A 21386-nucleotide genomic window follows, 5' to 3' on the forward strand; every position below is an offset into this window, starting at 1 on the left:
TGTGTTGGGGTGAAGGCCTGGGTGCCCACAGAAAGGGCTCTGAGGTTCGCCACCACTGGACTAAGACCTATAATGCTCTGCTGCATGAGGCCTGAAAATTGAAAAAGGAGGAGAGCACACACCAGTGGATGAACAGCAGAGAGCTAAGAGCACAGCAGTGTGAGGACATGCCCCCAATGCACTTGAGAGCTACAACCCTGAAATATATGCATATTTTTCACAGTCCAGCTGCTACCTACCCAGGGACAACACCTTACTCAAGAATTTCTTTCTGTTAATGGTTCCTCTCGTTCTCTATCTGCCCAGTCACACACAGTATAATACACATCCTGCTCATAATACACAGAATACATGTAGCCCCCCATATTCTATATTTCTTTAATTTCAGCATTTTCCTTTGTTCGCTGCCTGGTAAATACTCGCAACAAAGCTCTCGGGGCTCTGAATCCCAAGAAAAGAAGACGGGCTGAGTGAAATGTGAAAACCCGTTGCAGCTGTATTTCATTAAAACCCAATCTTCCCGGTAATAATACATTTCTAACATGGGCTTGTTCTCATGACATGAACGCAGCTGTCGTCAACTGGAGGTTTTTTTCCTCCTTCTCCCATTTTAGATGCAGCTGCAGTCAGTTTTGGAATTAAGAGAAGGAACCTCGTCAATGACTAAGTGTCTGCATATCTAATGCTTCCTCTTGACTCTGCTTTTACTTCCTAACCCCCTCGGGCTCGGAGTCTATGGTATGAGCTGCTATTATGTTGCTTTTATCCAATTTTGATGCAATTTTAAAAAAGGAAGAAGAATTTTTCGCACAAGATACTAGGTACACGCATTGTTTATAGCAGAGAATTTAGAGGGGTTGTCCATCTTGGGTTGTCTCATCTAAACCTTCTAAGTTTAGATGAGACCTGTGTAGTGTGTCAAAGTGGTTGGTGCTCCAGAGTGAGAAGTTTTACTTGCAGATGGTTCGAGGCCTTCTAATAGAAGATACTGGGGCACATTTACTAAGGGTCCGTCGGACACATTTCCGTTGGGTTTCCCGAATATTTCCGATTTGCCCTGAATTGCACACACGATCGGATCGACGCTGGCTTTCATGCGACACCAATCGGGGGGAGTGGCCATCGGACAACCCGACTGGCTGTCGGAAAAACCACAGAATTTAAAATTCAAATTTCTCGCAAGACACGCACTCACATACACCGGGAAGAAGAAGGTGAACTCCGGGGGATCTCAGCGGGGAAGCGACACATGCAGGAAACCGGACGCACAATCTTAGTGAATCGCGGCAGCTCCGAATTCTCGTCGGACAACGCACCTCGGGGATCGTGACGGGACAGGTAAGTAAATCTGCCCCAGTGAGTTAAAAAGACAAGCTGATCCAATAGACCATCTGGAAAAAGTGATCAATTTTCCTATACTGCCTCCACAGGAGAAAGGAGGCATTACCAAAGAGTCAATTGAAATCAGTTAGCTGTATTTGCCGTTGTAGTGGATCTTGCAGGATGAGATTTTGGTAGAAACACCCTGGTTTAAAATATAAAGTAATGACCTAAAAGATGAGCTGATATACTTGATCACCAGAAGAATGTGATGAATTTCCCTATAGTGCCTTCAGATGAGAAATGAAGCACTGCATGGATGGTCATTGAAATCAATGGGTTGTTTGTGTAGGGTTGTGGTGTCACTGGTCCTCCAAAGTCAGAAGTGGTTCTTGTAGATGCTCTTCAGCTTACCGGTGGAAGATAGTGAGCCAAGAGAAAAACTGAACCCCTTGAGGCCTTGAATGAGGTGATCACTTTCCCTACAGTGCCTCCACAGGAAAAAATTAAGCATTACATGACCCTCAAATGTATGTATGAGTTCTTCTACATCATTCTTTTAGATGGGTTCCAGCTTATTGGGACAGATTATCAAATCCCCTCAAACATACAATCTAAACAACCAAAAAACAAAGTAGGTACAACAAATCCCCTACCCCAAAGCACTGAAGAACCAGTGTGCTTCTCATTTGGTCCAACACAAGGATGGGCTAACATTGGACTATGTATTGAAAATTGTCAAATTTCAATGTGAAAAACTCATTTCTCATATGTAGATGTCGAAGAACGGCCCCACTGCTCATTAGAACCATCTGAAGCCAAGATGTCCATTTTGTCATCATGTCAACCTACACCACCATACGGCTCTTCTCATCTTGATATGAAGCCTCATCTCTTGGCATATGGTATATGTAAATTTTAGTTAAACTTCTAAAATACATTCCTGAGAGAATGCTAAAAATAGTTAAAGTAATATTGAGAAGAAAAACTGTCCAACCAGCAGGTTACTAAGCAACTTGGTATAAATGACACCAAGTCCTCCTACACTTGTCAATATGGTTCGTTCTCCGCGTTCTGTTGTCACATATAGCTCCATCACGGTGTGTCGGATCAAGTGTGTTTGGTTAAAGGGATCTGTCAGGTAAGACTCCTGCAAAACAGCGTACTAAAGGATTCTTGGGTTTTACGAAGATTGGTCAGGATTTATTAAAGGATTCTTCACTTTCGACAATTCATGGTTTTAAAGAATAAATCAGAAAGCTTCCCCATGCAGGAACCTCCAGCAATCACTTGTAACCTAATGGGAAACCTAGCACTAAGGGGCACATTTACTTACCCGGTCCATTCGCGATCCAGCGGCGCGTTCTGTGCGGTGGATTCGGGTCCGGCGGGGCTTCACTAAGGTAGTTCCTCGGACGTCCACCAGGTGGCGCTGCTGCGCTAAAGTCCGTCGAAATGCACTCAAGTTCACTGGCCTATTCCTAGTGAAGGTAAGTGCAAGTTTCGCAACACTTTTTTTTTTTAAATGCAGCGCTTTTTCCGAATCCGTCGGGTTTTCGTTCGGCCACGCCCACCAATTTCCGTCGCATGCATGGCAACGCCGATGCGCCACAATCCGATCGCGTGCGCCAAAAACCCGGGGCAATTGAGGGGAAATCGGCGCAAATCGGAAATATTCGGGTAACACGTCGGGAAAACGCGAATCGGGCCCTAAGTAAATTACCCCCCTTGTGTCCAGTTTTTCTGCAGTGCCCCCACAGGAGAAATTAAGTATTACACATTGTCCATTCACATCAATATTTTAACTGTGTGATTAAGGACAGGAGATGTCCTTCAGAACAAAATGCATATCGTAATAGAGGAAGCAGGCAGATAGCATCGGAGGCAATGGAGGTGGTCTTCCAGGAGGAGTAGTCCTCGAAGAAATGAAATGTATCTAGCAAGGAACTCCAGATCCAGAAGGTACTATGCCATATAAAATTTCTTATTTTTGTAAAATAAAACTTGTTAAACTAAGTGTTTTGGCTCCAAACAGAAGCCTCCAGTAGGTGTTTCGAAACTGTAAGCAACATAATAGCGTCTGCTTTGTAGGTCCTTTGGATTCAGAGTCTGCTTTGGTTTGCAAAGCCTCAAAAAAGACTTAAAGATGGATGACATGAAGGTATGGGAAGATCTATGAAGATCCACAAATGCAGCCATTGAGCCCTTTATAATTAGTATTGTATATTCCCAAAGTTAGAACTAAATCGATATCAATCTACAAGATGAATGGAGCCTCCTTATAAATGCTATCTTCTGTAAGGGCAGTTTATGGTAGCCGAAGGGCAGATTGTCTTCCATGATAGACATTTAGATCCCAAGGCATGTAAAAGTGAAGTCCATGGACCCACCAGAAAAAAATCCTGTGGGCCCATCATAAATCAACTCATGGGACATAGAATCTAGTAGCCCCTAGGTTGTCCTGGTTAGCAGGGGTCCACGATGGAGTTCAAACCTGTGCCTTCCAGAGGATCCTCTGCTACTCTTATGGTCTAATCTCACACTGCAAAGGCCCCATGAGATTTCAAGAGGTTTACGTAGAGATTACATCTTGCTGAACTTCTTCAAAGATGCAAAGTGCAGTAAGAACCATATAAGTAGAAGTGTATAAATTTTGAGTTAATTTTGAATCAATATCAAATATCAAAGAGTAACAGAGTCACCTTGTAATTGCTATTAATTATTAAGACAGTTCACTTCATGTCCTAACAGTCCTCAACTTTTAGCTATTGATGCTACCCATCCCATTGGTGTGTATAGGTTTGATCCCCTCTTGTTGGTAATATTCTAAATTTTATCTAGGATAATGGTCTTTCATTAAAAAACTTGGTCAACATCTCGTTTCTATAGTCAATGGCAGGAGGTAATAGAGAGCAACTATGCAACTCAAATGCGGTACTAGTTGTAAGTATGGAAGACCATAAATCTACCAACAGTGGATCCAAAGCATCTAAACATAGTCCAAACCACAACCTTCTGTTGAGAAGGTCATGAGCTTGAACAAGGAAGGAGGAGAATGTTGGCAGAAGCAGTGAATCAGGAAAGTTAAGGAATATGTTATAAGTTGGGTCTCCAGAGTTGGGAGAAAGAGGATCTCTTGACCCTCTATGACAGTGATGGCGAACCTTTTAGAGGCCGAGTGCCCAAACTGCAACCAAAAACCCCCTTATTTATCACTGGGTGCCAACCAAAATTTAAAGCAGTAAGTTATTGCTCCCTGTTCTTCAAAAACTTTCAATCAGATTGGCCTCCTGAGGACAGCAACATAGTAGAAAGATGGAAAATTTTCATCACTTTAGCTTCTTTTCAGTTTCCCTCTGTACACAGAGAGAGGTCCTCCAAAACTAATTCGGCCCTGTCTATTCATTCTCCCTCTTCCTACAGTCCCAGGTAGCAAAGTAAGTATCAAAATATGACTGAAAGCAGCATCTTTTAAGTTGCTTGGAACTGCAGGAAGATTCTTTGAGTCCTGTCTGGTGCGCTGGGGCGATGACCTGGGTGCCCACAGAAAGGGCTCTGAGTGCCGCCTCTGGCACCCGTGCCATAGGTTCGCCACCACTGTTCTATGATGTCCTTGATGCTGGCACCCGTGCCATAGGTTCGCCACCACTGCTCTATGATGTCCTTGATGCTAAAGCTGAATCTTGCTCAGTTGTCTTTAAGTTTATAAAATAGAAAGCATGGCACCACCACCAGCAACCAAGTTTGAAGAACAGCGGTGGTCGCCCAGAAGAAGACCATTTGCATCAAAAACATATGAGTGAGAAGAATTGCAGGTGAGTGGGGCAGGTGGTGGGACCTTATCTTATCATTGAAGACTCTTAAGTTTCCCATTTACAGGAAAATGTTTCTGTTTTAAGAATTAATTATTTGCGGTAATGACATTTTGAGGTGTTTAAAGAAGGAACAGCACATTCTGGATGTCTTCCAGTGTCCTTGACTGAATACCATAATACGCGGAGACAAGTTTAAATTCTTCACGGGTCTGCCGCCTGAGGGTACTTTAGTGGGTTGAGCGATACAGATAGATTACAAAAATCACTTTCCATATTTCAGATAAATCTGAGCTGTTAGAATCCGTCACTGCTTCTTCTGTGGATCTAGGTCATTAGAGAACAAGACAAGCTTGTAGACAAACCGAAATTACAAAAGAAATCTGACTATTCCCATCGCAATGGAGATTTTATTTCATGGAAGGCAGGAATCTAAATGTAAAGTAATGAAGCGAAACCTGGAGTTTTGATTCATCTTATGTCAGTGTAAATAGCTGCACGGCTTTGGGGAATTAATGCCAAAATTCTGTACAGGAATAGAAGATATGGCTGCTTTCTTTTGGAGACGGTGGCAGGTCCTGGCCATGGATAATTCAGGATATTTCAGCTCTGCGTGAGGGCTGGTGCAGGACTGGGCATACCCGGGCAAGTGCTGGGACCCAGGGCTGCTGGGGGGGCCACATAAGGCTGTATATAAGGAATCTATGGGGGTGAGGGGTCTGTATCTAACAAATCCATAGAGGGTGTTATATAAAATAACCATGAGGGGGCTGTTTGGGATGATAAACTATGGAATATTTTAGGGAACAAGAGACTGTATTAGTTTCTGAATTTGTAATGATACCATGGGAGTTCACTGCCAAGGTGCCTACTGAGGCTCCATCACCCAGGGGCCTACTGAAACCTGGAGTCGGCACTGCTCTGCATCATTGAAGTGGGGATAGTAACAACTAAACATACCCAGTGGACAGGCCTGGAACTGTTTTTAGTAGTAGGTAACAAAGTTTTTTTCAAATCTGACTCTAAAGAAAATTTGAAAGGGATTTAAAATGGGGCTACCCCTAAGGGTATTATGAGAGTTGTTTCTTTTTAAAGGAAATCTACCATCAGGGATCTATCTAATAGGGTAGATCTGACTTATCCCAATGCTGCCCATGTCTAATGTAAGGGTTTTGTAGAAGCAGAGAAAAAAATTCTGTCAGGTTCGCTGGAGAGAATGCTGGTACTTCTGGTTCTTCTGGTGGTGCTAGCAGTGTTCTCCAACCTCCAGCGCGTGTCCGCGCAAACTCCACCTCTCATCCCGGGCAGCGGCTGCTAAGATCTCGCGCTGTCTAGGAGTTGTGTTCGGAACTGCTGGGACTTGTGGTACCTCTGCTTGGTGCCTGGTTGTTCTGCACCATGAGGGGTTAATTCCCAGAAGCTGTCCAGCTCCTATCAGGTTCTGGAGGTGGGGTTCTGGCTGCATAAATTGCAGCCTCACTAGTCACCTGTGCCAGTGTTAGAAATCCCTTCTCCACTCGCTCAGCATTAAGTTTGACTTGCTCTTTATCTGTATCTGTATCGTTTGTGACCTCGGCTCGTTTTTGACATTGACTCTTTGCCTACTGATTTTGCTATTGACGTACCCTCGCGTTGTGACTCCGGCTAGTTTACCATTCTTTTGTGTTTTATGTTTGTCAGTCTGTTCGTGTTTCCCTTCCCACACGTAGCAGTGTATTTCGAGTCTTCAAGTAGTCGATCCACGGTTTAGCGTGGGGGGGCTATAGGAAGGGACAGAGGTTGGGGCAAGCTCAGGGCACACTATCCCCTGTCTTTTGTGTTACCCAACCCTAACAGAAACACTGGCCACACATAGGTCTGCATCCTGTATCTGACCTGCTACATTCTCTCCTCCCATGGAGCCTTTGTCAGCTGTGGTCGCTCAGGTCCAGACCCTAACTCAGCTTGTTCAGGATCTAGCTTCCCGTCTCCAAATTCAGGAATCTATGCAGGTTCCACGGCAGACACCACCGCAGGATCCACTGCCACCCATGCCTGAACCTAAGGTTCCTCTCCCTGACTTGTTTTTTGGTGACCGTAAGAAATTTTTTTCATTTCGGGAGGGCTGTAAACTTTATTTTTCTTTACTTCCTCGTTCTTCGGGCACAGAGACTCAAAGGGTGGGCGTGGTAATTTCCCTGTTGCATGGGGATCCGCAAAATTGGGCCTTTTCTCTCCCACCTGACTCTCCATCCCGCTCTTCTCTTGACGCGTTGTTTTCTGCATTAGGCCAGATTTATGAAGAACCTGACCGCCGAGCACTGTCAGTTTCTCACCTTAGATCTCTGTGTCAGGGAAAACGGACAGCAGAAGATTATTGTGCCCAGTTCAGACAGTATGTGACTGACTTGCAATGGAATGACTGCGCCCTAAAAGACCAATTTATGTCCGGACTGTCAGACCGAGTACAGGACTTAGTCTTAGCTTATGCCGAGCCTCAGACATTAGATGATGCTATGACTCTGGTCGTCCGAGTTGATCGTCGCCTAAGATCCAGGCGATCACCTCGGGTGTCCTCTGACTGTCAGCCAGCGGCCAGTCTGTCTCCAGGTAATCCAGAATGGGAATCCATGGAGCTGGATAGCATCTCTCCTGCACAGCGGAAGCAACATCAAATAAGACGCCATCTTTGTTTCTGCTGTGGAAGTCCTGATCATCAGATACACACCTGTTCCAAGAGGCAGCAGCAGGAAAACTTCCGCTCCTAAGCAGTAGTCGGGGGGACTGCTTAGGAGCTCAGGTACTCCCAGTTGTATCTAGAATGTATTTACCTTGTACGGTTACGTTTCAGTCTGTTTCCTGCACTGGTCGCGCCTTTTTGGATTCATGTGCTGCATCTAATTTAATTGATTATAATTTTGTCTCTCAGTTTTGCATGTCATTGATTCCTTTGTCCACTCCTATCCAGATGTCGGGTGCGGATTTGACCCCTCTACAGGCAGGGTTGATTAAATTCCGAACCCCGCAGATAAAACTTATGGTAGGAGCTATGCATGAAGAATGGTGTTCTTTCCTAGTTATGGAAAACTTGTCTGAAAATGTCATTCTTGGTCTACCCTGGCTCCGGATCCATAATCCGGTAATTAATTGGGAAACTCTGGAGCTGGTTCATTGGGGTCCTTACTGTAAGGATCACCTGACCAGAGTTTCATTATGTACAGTGGTGGCGGAAGATCAGAGTCTTCCAGGTTTTCTCTCTGATTACTCAGATGTGTTTTCAAAACCCTTGTCCCAAGTCCTTCCTCCTTACAGGGAGTTTGATTGTAAAATTGACCTTCTTCCTGATGCTAAATTACCAAAGGGTCGTATATATAACCTGTCAGTACCAGAACGGGAGGCACTGAAGAGTTATATTGATGAGAGTTTGACAATCGGACATATCCGTCCCTCTGAGTCGCCCACTGGGGCCGGGTTCTTTTTTGTTGAGAAAAAAGATGGTGGTTTACGGCCGTGTATTGATTATCGAGAATTAAATAAGATAACGGGAAAAAACTCAGGTCCTCTCCCCTTGATCCCGGATCTCTTAAATCAGGTTTCTGGGGCCCAAGTTTTCTCTAAATTAGATCTGAGGGCCTTTGGGTTACTTTGAATACCTGGTTATGCCCTTTGGTTTGAGTAATGCCCCAGCGGTTTTTCAAGGGTTTATGAACTCCATCTTTCACGATTACATCGGTGTGTTTATGGTGGTGTATCTAGACGATATTTTAATTTTCTCTCCTGATATGATTTCTCACCGGCAACATCTCCGCCAAGTACTTACCAGGTTACGCAAAAACCATCTCTTCGCTAAACTGGAAAAGTGTGTTTTTTGTGTCCAAAAAGTTTCCTTTTTAGGTTATGTTGTTACTCCCTCTGATGTACAGATGGATCCGAGTAAGGTTCAGGCGCTCACGGACTGGGTTCGGCCTACTAATCTTAAGGCCTTACAATGTTTTTTGGGTTTCGCTAACTATTATCGGAACTTTATTAAGAACTTTTCCGTGATTGCCAAACCCCTCACGGATCTAACTCGTAAGGGTGCTGATCCAAACAATTGGTCCCCTGCCGCTTGCTCTGCGTTTGAAACTTTAAAAGCAGCATTTTCGTTAGCCCCAGTTTTGGTTCAACCTGACCTCTCTCAGCCATTTGTTGTAGAGGTAGATGCCTCCGAGGTTGGAGTAGGTGCAGTGTTGTCTCAGGGGTCCTCCACTCTCACCAGACTCATACCCTGTGCATATTTCTCTAGAAAGTTTTCTTCTTGGGAGAGGAATTATGATATTGGTAATCGAGAGCTCCTTGCCATTAAGTGGGCATTTGAAGTCTGGCGACACTTTTTGGAGGGAGCTCTTCATCCGATAACTGTGCTCACGGATCATAAGAACTTAGTATATTTGGATACTGCTAAGCGCTTGAACTCGCGTCAGGCTAGGTGGGCCTTGTTTTTCTCTCGCTTTAATTTTGTGGTCACCTACCGACCGGGGTCAAAAAATGTGAAGGCTGATGCCTTGTCCCGTAGCTTCGGGACTCCTGAGCTTCCAGAGACTACGGACAGTAATATTTTGTCTCCAGGGGTTGTGCTGGCAGCTGTCTCCTCCCACCTCTCCTCTCAAATTTTAGCAGGACAAAAATCTGCACCCAAAGACCTTCCGGAAGGCAAATTATTTGTTCCTCTTTCTTGTCGTTTGAGAGTGTTGGAGGAGACGCATTGCTCAGTATTGGCAGGTCATCCGGGAATGCGGAGTAACTTGGATCTCTTAAAGAGAAGTTACTGGTGGCCTCACATGACTAATGATGTGCACGCATTTGTCCAAGCCTGTCAGGTCTGTGCGCGAGGAAAGACTCCCAGGAGACGTCCTGAGGGGCCTCTTCTTCCGCTTCCAGTTCCCACCAGGCCATGGTCTAACGTGTCTATGGATTTTGTCACTGATCTGCCAGTATCTCAAGGGTATACTGTGATTTGGGTGGTAGTGGACCGTTTCTCTAAGATGGGACACTTTGTTCCATTAAAAAAGTTACCTTCAGCTGAGGAGTTGGCTGAATTGTTTATACAGAATATTGTACGCCTCCATGGTATACCAGATGATATTGTGTCAGATAGCGGCGTACAATTTGTTTCCAAATTTTGGCGAGCATTTTGTTCTAAACTGGAAGTTAATTTGTCATTCTCGTCGGCATTTCACCCTCAGACTAATGGTCAGTCCGAGAGAATGAATCAGGAGATGATTCAATATCTGCGACTCTTTGTCTCGGACAGTCAGGACCAGTGGGTGAAATTCCTTCCGTTGGCAGAATTTGCTATTGATAATCACTGTAGTTCTTCCACTCAGGTTTCTCCCTTTTTCTGCAATTATGGTTTTCATCCTCGTTTCTCCTTTTCAGATGTGCCTGTCTCTAACATTCCTCGGGCGGAAGCTATTACATCCAAGTTGCGCACGCTCTGGTCACAAGTTCAGCAAAATATTCGGAGGGCACAAAATTCTATGGTCCAACAGGCTCAGAGAAGGCGCACTAACTCCGATACGTTTGTGGTGGGGGATAAAGTATGGTTATCCACAAAAAATCTTAAATTGAAGGTCCCCTCTTTGAAGTTTGCGCCCAGGTTCGTTGGTCCTTTTGTTGTTAGTCAAATTGTTAACCCGGTTTCCTTCAAGGTTACTCTTCCAGCAGGGTGGCGGGTTCATAACACCTTCCATAAGAGTCTTCTGAAGCGCTATGTTGAGCCTGTTTTGCCTCTTCCTGACCCTCCTCCTCCATCTAGTGTGGAGGGGAATCTGGAGTTTGAGGTGGAAAAGGTCTTGAATTCCAGATGGGTAGGTAACTCCCTGCAGTACCTGGTCCACTGGAAAGGTTTTGGTCCTGAGGATAGGTCTTGGGTTCCGGCTAGAGATGTTCATGCTCCGCGGTTTCTCAGGTTGTTTCATCAGGCCTATCCTCAGAAGCCATCTTTGCGATCTAGGGGTCCGAAGGCTCCCCGTCAGGGGGGGGGTACTGTCAGGTTCGCTGGAGAGAATGCTGGTACTTCTGGTTCTTCTGGTGGTGCTAGCAGTGTTCTCCAACCTCCAGCGCGTGTCCGCGCAAACTCCTCCTCTCGTCCCGGGCAGCGGCTGCTAAGATCTCGCGCTGTCTAGGAGTTGTGTTCTGAACTGCTGACTTGTGGTACCTCTGCATGGTGCCTGCTATTGTGCTTGGTTATTCTGCACCATGAGGGGTTAATTTTCAGTAGTTGTCCAGCTCCTATCAGGTTCTGGAGGTGGGGTTCTGGCTGCATAAATTGCAGCTTCACTAGTCACCTGTGCCAGTGTTTGAATTCCCTTCTCCACTCGCTCAGCATTAGGTTTGACTTGCTCTGTATCTGTATCTGTATCGTTGTGACCTTGGCTCGTTTTTGACATTGACTCTTTGCCTACTGATTTTGCTATTGACGTACCCTCTCGTTGTGACTCCGGCTAGTTTACCATTCTTTTGTGTTTTATGTTTGTCAGTCTGTTCGTGTTTCTCTTCCCACACGTAGCAGTGTATTTCGAGTCTTCAAGTAGTCGCCCCACGGTTTAGCGTGGGGGGGCTATAGGAAGGGACAGAGGTTGGGGCAAGCTCAGGGCACACTATCCCCTGTCTTTTGTGTTACCCAATCCTAACAAATTCTCTTTTATTTTTGCAAACGATTGATAGCGGCTACCGTAGCCTCAGCCGGTGCTGCCTACCAACACCTCCTCGCTCCTGTCTTCACTTCGCTCCCTTGTGCCGAAACCTAAGTTCTGTGCATGACCAGTAGCTCTCGCGCTGAAGGGTGCACCGCGATGCACAGTTGTGCATAGATAGCGCAGCTACTCCATTTTTTGACAAAAGCAATGGGTTTTGTGCCTAACCACGACATGTTCCAGGATCAGCAGCACAGAGCCCACCGGTAAGTGCCTTTAGCTAAAAAACCTCATATACCGGTGGAAGATTTTCCTTTAAGTGCTGAATAGTGAGAAGGAGGCATGGGCACACGCCCCCTCATAATTGCTGTTGATTTTTTTGTAAGTTGTAGGAAATGAGGGAAACAGTTTTTAGCCAGAAGTAAGGTAGCATTTAGTTAAAAAGTCTCTATGGAAACCTGTCACTAGTGGTATAGTTCATATAGTAACCAGTTCCCTTTAAATCAGTCACCTTTTAAAAGCTTCTGGAAAGAAAACCTAGCTGCCGTGACTCACTACTTACCCCTCCCCTCTCCATAGACTTCTGTTTAATCTGAAAACTCAGCAAGATTTTATTCTAAGAAGAGAGTAGGTTTGTATAGTAGGAGGATAAGAGGAGGATCAAGTAAGTGGAGAAGGAAGACTCTGTTCTTATTGATATATATCACAGTTTTGTGTATTAATTTCTACTATTCAGTTATGCAATTATTGGCCTGCATTCATGAAATTCGGTATTTGAGCATTAGCCTGGGAAGGACAAGTTTACATTTACATTGATTACATTTTTTTGTCCCCAAATCTAATTCCAATTACAAAATAACGTGCTTGACGTAGTATGAATAATCCTCTTATCCCGCCGTGAACGAGGAAGATTACTCGACTCGGTAAATCTATCAGAAGAGGAGTCGCATCATCAATAAGACTAGGAGAGCAAATCATTGACTGGTGGTTCAGGCCTCCAGTACTATCCTGAGAATGGTGTATGAGCTTCATATAAGTAAAACCTTAAAAGCCACCAAATCCTATGAAACAAAAAAAAATGATCAGTCGATAAGACGACGTGAGGTCTATAGTAAAGCAAACCCCGTGCGGAGAGAAGATATTGATTTCTCATTACAAAGAAAAAATATGTCCCACTGTGGTGGAAATCTTAAAAAAAAAATCATCACTTCAAATCTCAGTAAGAGGAAGAAAAACTATACATTTATCACAAGGGATCAATTATTTATTCCGTAAAATCTAAAAATCAAAAATTGATTTTTCAAGTTTGAATTTTTGAAAGGAGTGTCAGGTCTAAGATACTTTTAGTAAGAGGAGAAGATACTACTGTAGTTTCAAGCTGATGAAGCGAGGCAGAGATAGTTATCTTTTTGCATATGTATATTCAATTTGCAAATGTATATGCAAATGAGGCAGGAAGTGCTCTAGGGGCGGGTCCCGGCTGTCAGATTTGCCAACTGATACAGGCCGAGACTAAAAATGATATTTAGGGCTAAAAAGGTAAATTCAAGAAGAAGTAGCGCCACTCCTTTCTGTGGGTTGGAGCTGGTATTGCAGCTAAGCTGTAATGAAGTGAAAAGGAGCTGAGGTGTGATACCATATACAACCTGTGGACAGGTGTGGAGCTGTTTTTGACAAAAGGTAGCAAATTTTGCTAAACCTGTACAACTCTTTGAAACAATACAAGTGGGAAAAAATTCTGTTCCGATGGAATTCCCTTCCGTTTTCCGATGGGTTCTAATTAGGCGTCTTGCACCGTATGCACCTCTCTAATTCTTTGGGTCGCAGAGATATGAAATGGCCATAGTTTGTTGATGTTCTGTCACCCCTAACTTTTCACATTTCCATGTGTGAAGCTGGGTAAGGTGTCATTATTTTGCATAATGAGATAACCTGTCCATTGATACCAGTGATACAACCATAGGGCATTTTGATTACTTTTCAATCAACTTTATATTGATGACAAAGAAGCAAAAATGTGTAAATTTTTTTCCCCGTAACAGCGTTATGTTTATATTTTGAATTTTTATATTTCGGTAGATCAGGTATATTGTAAGTGGCGATACCTAACATGTTTATGTGTTTTAGGGAAACACCGGGATTTTAGGTTTTTTTTTTACTATTATATCAGTCCCCCCTAGGGTTCTTGAACCCCAGGGGTTCTGATCGCTTAAACAATTTACTGCAATAGCAACTGCATTCATGTATATTGTGAATAAACTATTTCTTATTATGGCAGACAGTAATAGGAACTGCCTGATGATTGCTATGGGAGTCTCTGACAGGCTCCAAGAAGTCACAGCAACTGATCAGGCCAGTCATGAAAAGGTTAAGGATGTGTAGAGAGGTTGTATATTGAGTGAGGAGACCCCTAAACCCCCTAATTAAAATTAAAGAAAATCTAGCATCACAATTAGAGATGAGCGAGCACTAAAATGCTCGGGTACTCGTTATTCGAGACAAACTTTTCCAGATGCTCGAGTGCTCGTCTCGAATAACGAGCCCCATTGAAGTCAATGGGAGACTCGAGCATTTTTTTAATAAAACAGAACACTAAAAGAACAGTGCAAAAAAAATATCCCAGATGTTTGCAGATGTTTTACTTGTAAGAACACATTGAAATAACACTATTCTTCACTTAGCAGATGTGTGCGCATATATCTCCGAACCTATCGGGAGACACGCGCGCACACCTGCAATGTGAAGAATAGAATTAAAACATTAAAAACAGTGAACACAGGAACATTTAAGTGCAGAACACATTGAAATAACAATATTCTTCACATTCCAGATGTTCCGAACATCTCCTAACTTAGCGGGAGACACGCGCGAACACCTGGAAAGTGAAGAATAGTGTTATTTCAATGTGTTCTTACAAGTAAAACATCTGCAAACATCTGGAATATTTTTTTTTACAATAAAAATACTTTTATTCAATTTAATATACCGTATATACTCGTGTATAAGCCGAGATTTTCAGCACAAAAAATGTGCTGAAAAACCTTGCCTCGGCTTATACACGAGTCAATGATAAAAATAAATACATTAATACTCACCCTCCGGTGTCCCCGATGTTCCTCGCGGCTCCTAGCGGCTCCCGATCCCTGTCGCGGCTCCCGGCGGCTTCTTCACTCTTCTCTGGCCGGGAGATCGCACTGGCCGTCGCACACTGTGATGTGACGCTGTCGCCACGGATGACGTCATCAGCGGCGACAGCGCGGCATCACAGTGTGCGACGGCCAGTGCGATCTCCCGGCCAGAGAAGAGTGAAGAAGCCGCCGGGAGCCTCGATGGGGATCGGAAGCCGCGACGAACATCGTGACAACGGAGGGTGAGTATTAAGTTTATTTCTTTAGCTGTATACTACTGATGGGGGCAGGCTGTATACTACTGATGGGGGCAGGCTGTATACTACTGATGGGGGCAGGCTGTATACTACTGATGGGGGCAGGCTGTATACTACTGATGGGGGCAGGCTGTATACTACTGATGGGGGCAGGCTGTATACTACTGATGAGGCAGGCTGTATACTACTGATGGGGGCAGGCTGTATACTACTGATGGGGGCAGGCTGTATACTACTGATGGGGGCAGGCTGTATACTACTGATGGGGGCAGGCTGTATACTACTGATGGGGGCAGGCTGTATACTGCTGGGGGCAAGCTGTATGCTACTGGGGGCATGCTGTATACTGCAAGGGGACAAGCTGTATACTACTGGGGGCAAGCTGTATACTACTGGGAGCTGGCTGTATACTACATGGGGGCTGGTTGGCTGTATACTACATGGGGGCTGGCTGTATACTACACCCTCGGCTTATACTCGAGTCAATAGGTTTTCCCAGTTTCGGTGGTAAAATTAGGGGTCTCGGCTTATACTCGGGTCGGCTTATACTCGAGTATATACGGTATTAATTTACTGCTCGATCTCGAGCCGGCGAGATACTCGTCCGAGTAACGAGCCGGTCCGAGTATGATAATACTCGACCGAGCAGTATACTCGGACGAGTATACTCGCTCATCTCTAATCACAATCCATCATGGTAAACCAGGGACAATACTACACATAGATCCAGGCACAGTGACTGGGGTATTTTGGTTATCCATGGCCTCCTTCCTTCTAAAATCAACTTTTAACATTATGCTAATCAGCCAGAAGGATTCTAGGGGGCATTGCCAGAGCCCCACCATTCTGTAGCTTCACAGGCTGTTACACTGTCTCTCCCTCTCCCTGATCCCTCACCACTTCTACTGCACAGTCCAACCGCCTGAGAGGCTACAACACAAAGAGGCTCTGGTAATGCCTTCCATAGTAGTTTGAGCTCATTAGCATAATTATAGAGTTGATTTTAGAAGGAAGGAGGCTGCGGATAACAAATATAAGTAGATTACTATAGTCTTAGTGCATGGATCTATGAATAAGTGTACCTGGTTTATCATGACAGATATTGCTGGTAAATGTCCCTTAAAAATGAAAAAAAAAATCCAAAAATACAACCCCATATATCAATAAATACATAAAATCATTAACATGATATGTATTCATGTGCCACTTAGGTAAATGCTGACACAGACGAAAAAAACTTCCTCAACTCAAAATTAAAAAATAAAGAAATTGATCAAAGGGTCTTATCATTCTCAAAATGGTATCAATGAAAACATCAGCTACTCCGGCAAAAATGACACCTAACATGGCAAAGTATGTTAAAGTGTGGAAAAATTGCGTATGCCTCCAAATATATTGGGGATGATTTTTTAAAAAGGTATTTAAACATATCATACCTTAGAAATCTCTAGGTATCTCTGTGATCCTACTAACCCAAAGAATAGGAGGTGCCAAAAAATTACGAGGTGACAAAGAATATGAGGTGTCATTGTAACAGGATTTGTTGTAATGGCTTTTTCTATGCTGTTCAAAACTGATGCAAATGCGTTTCTTGTCAAAACAAACTTTTCCAATTTTCCAGTTTTTCACTGCACAGAATATCCCATAAAGCCACTAGAAAATCTGTCCAGCAGAAAACCATCCCCCATATGGCTTTGTAAATGGCAATATAAAAAAAGTTACGGATTTTAGAAAGAGAAACACAGAACAAAACTTTCAAGGGGCTTAACCTTCACGAAAACCCTGAGTAGTCTTTGGCTGTGAAGGTCCTTTAAGTAAAGGTGAAAAAGTTATATGTTCACCATAAAAACTTAAATGGAACCGGTCATCAAGAACAGGTATAATAAATTTTAATCACCCCCCCCACACACACACACACACACACATGTACTTTTGTACGATGCAAGGATCCCAGCTTAAATCTTTGCCCAACCTTTTCTCTCTCTTTGTCCAAGATGGCCCCGCCTACTACTTTGTTGATCCGACCACCGATTGGCCTGGCTAACCATGGTGTGTGTGAAATAGTGAGAAGATCTGCAGTTTGACACACACTCCTCACTGCTATATGCACCATGCCGTGAGAAGGACGGCATTCTGGTAAGGACAGGAAGTAGACAGGAAGACGACTTCCTGTCTGCTAAGCCTGAGATTTGAAGAGACACAGAGGTGACAATCAAAAGAAGGGGGCGGAGTTCACTGGTAGCCTGGAGAAAACCTGACTCTTCTCTTCAAAAGCTGACTCATGTCTACTCATTTGCATATTACAAAAAAAGCTGTAATTAAGGTACAGTGCCTCTGTGGCAAATAATATAAGTAGATACCGTATTAAGAGGGCTTTAAAACCTTTTATTAGCAGGTATTACTGGTGTAATGGATACAATTCTACTTCTTCTTTAAATAAAAAGATGAGCACGACTACATTTCTTAGCTTGATATGACTGATGCTGAAAAAATTCCAGAAGCAGGATGAAGGTAAGAAAAAAAACATCAGGCAACATAAATTAAAACTTAGGTTATGAAAAAAAAAAATCTTATGATTTTATGTATACAGGGGTTTTCAAGACTGAAAAAGAGGCACCTAGAAAATTCTTTCAATAATAAATGTTATTCATATTTTTCGTATTTTTCATCCGATAATGTTATTTCTCTGTAATGTCTATTGTTGTCTATATATATCCACAATGACCTGTACAGCGCTGCAGAATATGATGCTGATATTTAAATAATAATAATACTACTAAAAATATTAATACAAATACTACTACTAATAATAATACTAATATGAATACTAAAAATAACAATAAATCTTTATTACCACTACAACATTGATGGAACTTACTTTGGGTTTTTTCTATGCTGAAAAATTGGAATAATTTCTGTCCCTTGGTCACACTGTGATGTCAGTAGACTGCGTAATCTCTCTGTAAAGCAAGAAAATAAAAGTTAAGAGGCTTATGAAATATACATGTCAAAGATATAAATAAAACCTTAGAATGAAAAGAAGATTATAACTACTATTATACTGCCCCCTGTGTACAAGAATATAACTACTATAATACTGCCCCCTGTGTACAAGAATATAACTACTATAATACTGCCCCCTATGTACAAGATTATAACTACTATAATACTGCCCCCTATGTACAAGAATATAACTACTATAATACTGCCCCCTATGTACAAGAATATAACTACTATAATACTGCTCCCCTATGTACAAGAATATAACTACTATAATACTGCCCCCTATGTACAAGAATATAACTACTATAATACTGCCTCCTATGTACAAGAATATAGCTACTATAATACTGCCCCCTATGTACAAGAATATAACTACTATAATACTGCCCCCTATGTACAAGAATATAACTACTATAATCCTCCCCCCTATGTACAAGAATATAACTAATATAATACTGCTCCCTATGTACAAGAATATAACTACTATAATACTGCCCCCTATGTACAAGAATATAACTACTATAATACTGCCCCCTATGTACAAGAATATAACTACTATAATACTGCCTCCTATGTACAAGAATATAGCTACTATAATACTGCCCCCTATGTACAGGAATATAACATCTATAATACTGCCCCCTATGTACAAGAATATAACTACTATAATACTGCTCCCTATGTACAAGAACATAACTACTATAATACTGCCCCCTATGTAAGAGTATATAACTACTATAATACTGCCCCCCTATGTACAAGACTATAACTACTATATTACTGCCCCTATGTACAAGACTATAACTGCTATAATACTGCCCCCTATGTACAAGAATATAACTGCTATAATACTGCCTCCTATGTACAAGAATATAACTACTATATTACTGCCCCTATGTACAAGAATATAACTACTATAATACTGCCCCTATGTACAAGAATATAACTACTATAATACTGCCCCCTATGTACAAGAATATAACTACTATAATACTGCCCCCCTATGTACAAGAACATAACTACTATAATACTGCCCCCTATGTAAGAGTATATAACTACTATAATACTGCCCCCCTATGTACAAGACTATAACTACTATAATACTGCCCCTATGTACAAAAATATAACTGCTATAATACTGCCCCTATGTACAAGAATATAACTGCTATAATACTGCCTCCTATGTACAAGAATATAACTACTATATTACTGCCCCTATGTACAAGAATATAACTACTATAATACTGCCCCCTATGTACAAGAATATAACTACTATAATACTGCCCCCCTATGTACAAGAATATAACTACTATAATACTGCCCCCTATGTACAAGAATATAACTACTATAATACTGCCCCCTATGTACAAGAATATAACTACTATAATACTGCCTCCTATGTACAAGAATATAGCTACTATAATACTGCCCCCTATGTACAAGAATATAACTACTATAATACTGCCCCCTATGTACAAGAATATAACTACTATAATCCTCCCCCCTATGTACAAGAATATAACTAATATAATACTGCTCCCTATGTACAAGAATATAACTACTATAATACTGCCCCCTATGTACAAGAATATAACTACTATAATACTGCCCCCTATGTACAAGAATATAACTACTATAATACTGCCTCCTATGTACAAGAATATAGCTACTATAATACTGCCCCCTATGTACAGGAATATAACATCTATAATACTGCCCCCTATGTACAAGAATATAACTACTATAATACTGCTCCCTATGTACAAGAACATAACTACTATAATACTGCCCCCTATGTAAGAGTATATAACTACTATAATACTGCCCCCCTATGTACAAGACTATAACTACTATATTACTGCCCCTATGTACAAGACTATAACTGCTATAATACTGCCCCCTATGTACAAGAATATAACTGCTATAATACTGCCTCCTATGTACAAGAATATAACTACTATATTACTGCCCCTATGTACAAGAATATAACTACTATAATACTGCCCCTATGTACAAGAATATAACTACTATAATACTGCCCCCTATGTACAAGAATATAACTACTATAATACTGCCCCCCTATGTACAAGAACATAACTACTATAATACTGCCCCCTATGTAAGAGTATATAACTACTATAATACTGCCCCCCTATGTACAAGACTATAACTACTATAATACTGCCCCTATGTACAAAAATATAACTGCTATAATACTGCCCCTATGTACAAGAATATAACTGCTATAATACTGCCTCCTATGTACAAGAATATAACTACTATATTACTGCCCCTATGTACAAGAATATAACTACTATAATACTGCCCCCTATGTACAAGAATATAACTACTATAATACTGCCCCCCTATGTACAAGAATATAACTACTATAATACTGCCCCCTATGTACAAGAATATAACTTTTATAATACTACCCCCTATGTACAAGAATATAACTACTATAATACTGCCCCTATGTACAAGAATATAACTACTATAATACTGCCCCCTATGTACAAGAATATAACTACTATAATACTGCCCCCTATGTACAGGAATATAACTACTATAATACTGCCCCCTATGTACAAGAATATAACTAATATAATACTGCTCCCTATGTACAAGAATATAACTACTATAATACTGCCCCCTATGTAAAAGAATATAACTACTATATTACTGCCCCCCTATGTACAAGAATATAACTACTATAATACTGCTCCCTATGTACAAGAATATAACTACTATAATACTGCCCCCTATGTACAAGAATATAACTACTATAATACTGCCCTCTATGTACAAGAATATAACTACTATAATACTGCTCCCTATGTACAAGAATATAACTACTATAATACTGCTCCCTATGTACAAGAATATAACTACTATAATACTGCCCCTTATGTACAGGAATATAACTACTATAATACTGCCCCTTATGTACAAGAATACAACTACTATAATACTGCCCCCTATGTACAGGAATATAACTACTATAATACTACCTCCTATGTACAAGAATATAACTACTATAATACTGCCCCCTATGTACAAGAATATAACTACTATAATACTGCCCCCTACGTACAAGAATATAACTGCTATAATACTGCCCCTATGTACAAGAATATAACTACTATAATACTGCCCCCTATGTACAAGAATATAACTACTATAATACTGCCCCCCTATGTACAAGAATAT

The 21386-nt window shown here is 41.9% G+C and overlaps 1 protein-coding gene across 2 annotated transcripts in view; it reads right to left on the reverse strand.

The window, feature by feature from the left end:
- NOX4 (NADPH oxidase 4) overlaps positions 1 to 21386 on the reverse strand; it is a 151739-nt gene that overhangs the window by 27588 nt on the left and 102765 nt on the right. For both annotated transcript variants that reach the window (XM_072134091.1, XM_072134090.1), the window contains one exon: positions 18052 to 18133. In XM_072134091.1, the coding sequence (XP_071990192.1) occupies positions 18052 to 18133 (82 nt within the window). The remainder of the gene's footprint in view (positions 1 to 18051; positions 18134 to 21386) is intronic.

Source organism: Engystomops pustulosus, chromosome 2 (assembly GCF_040894005.1).
Source record: "Engystomops pustulosus chromosome 2, aEngPut4.maternal, whole genome shotgun sequence".
In the NCBI taxonomy this organism is placed as follows: domain Eukaryota; kingdom Metazoa; phylum Chordata; class Amphibia; order Anura; family Leptodactylidae; genus Engystomops; species Engystomops pustulosus.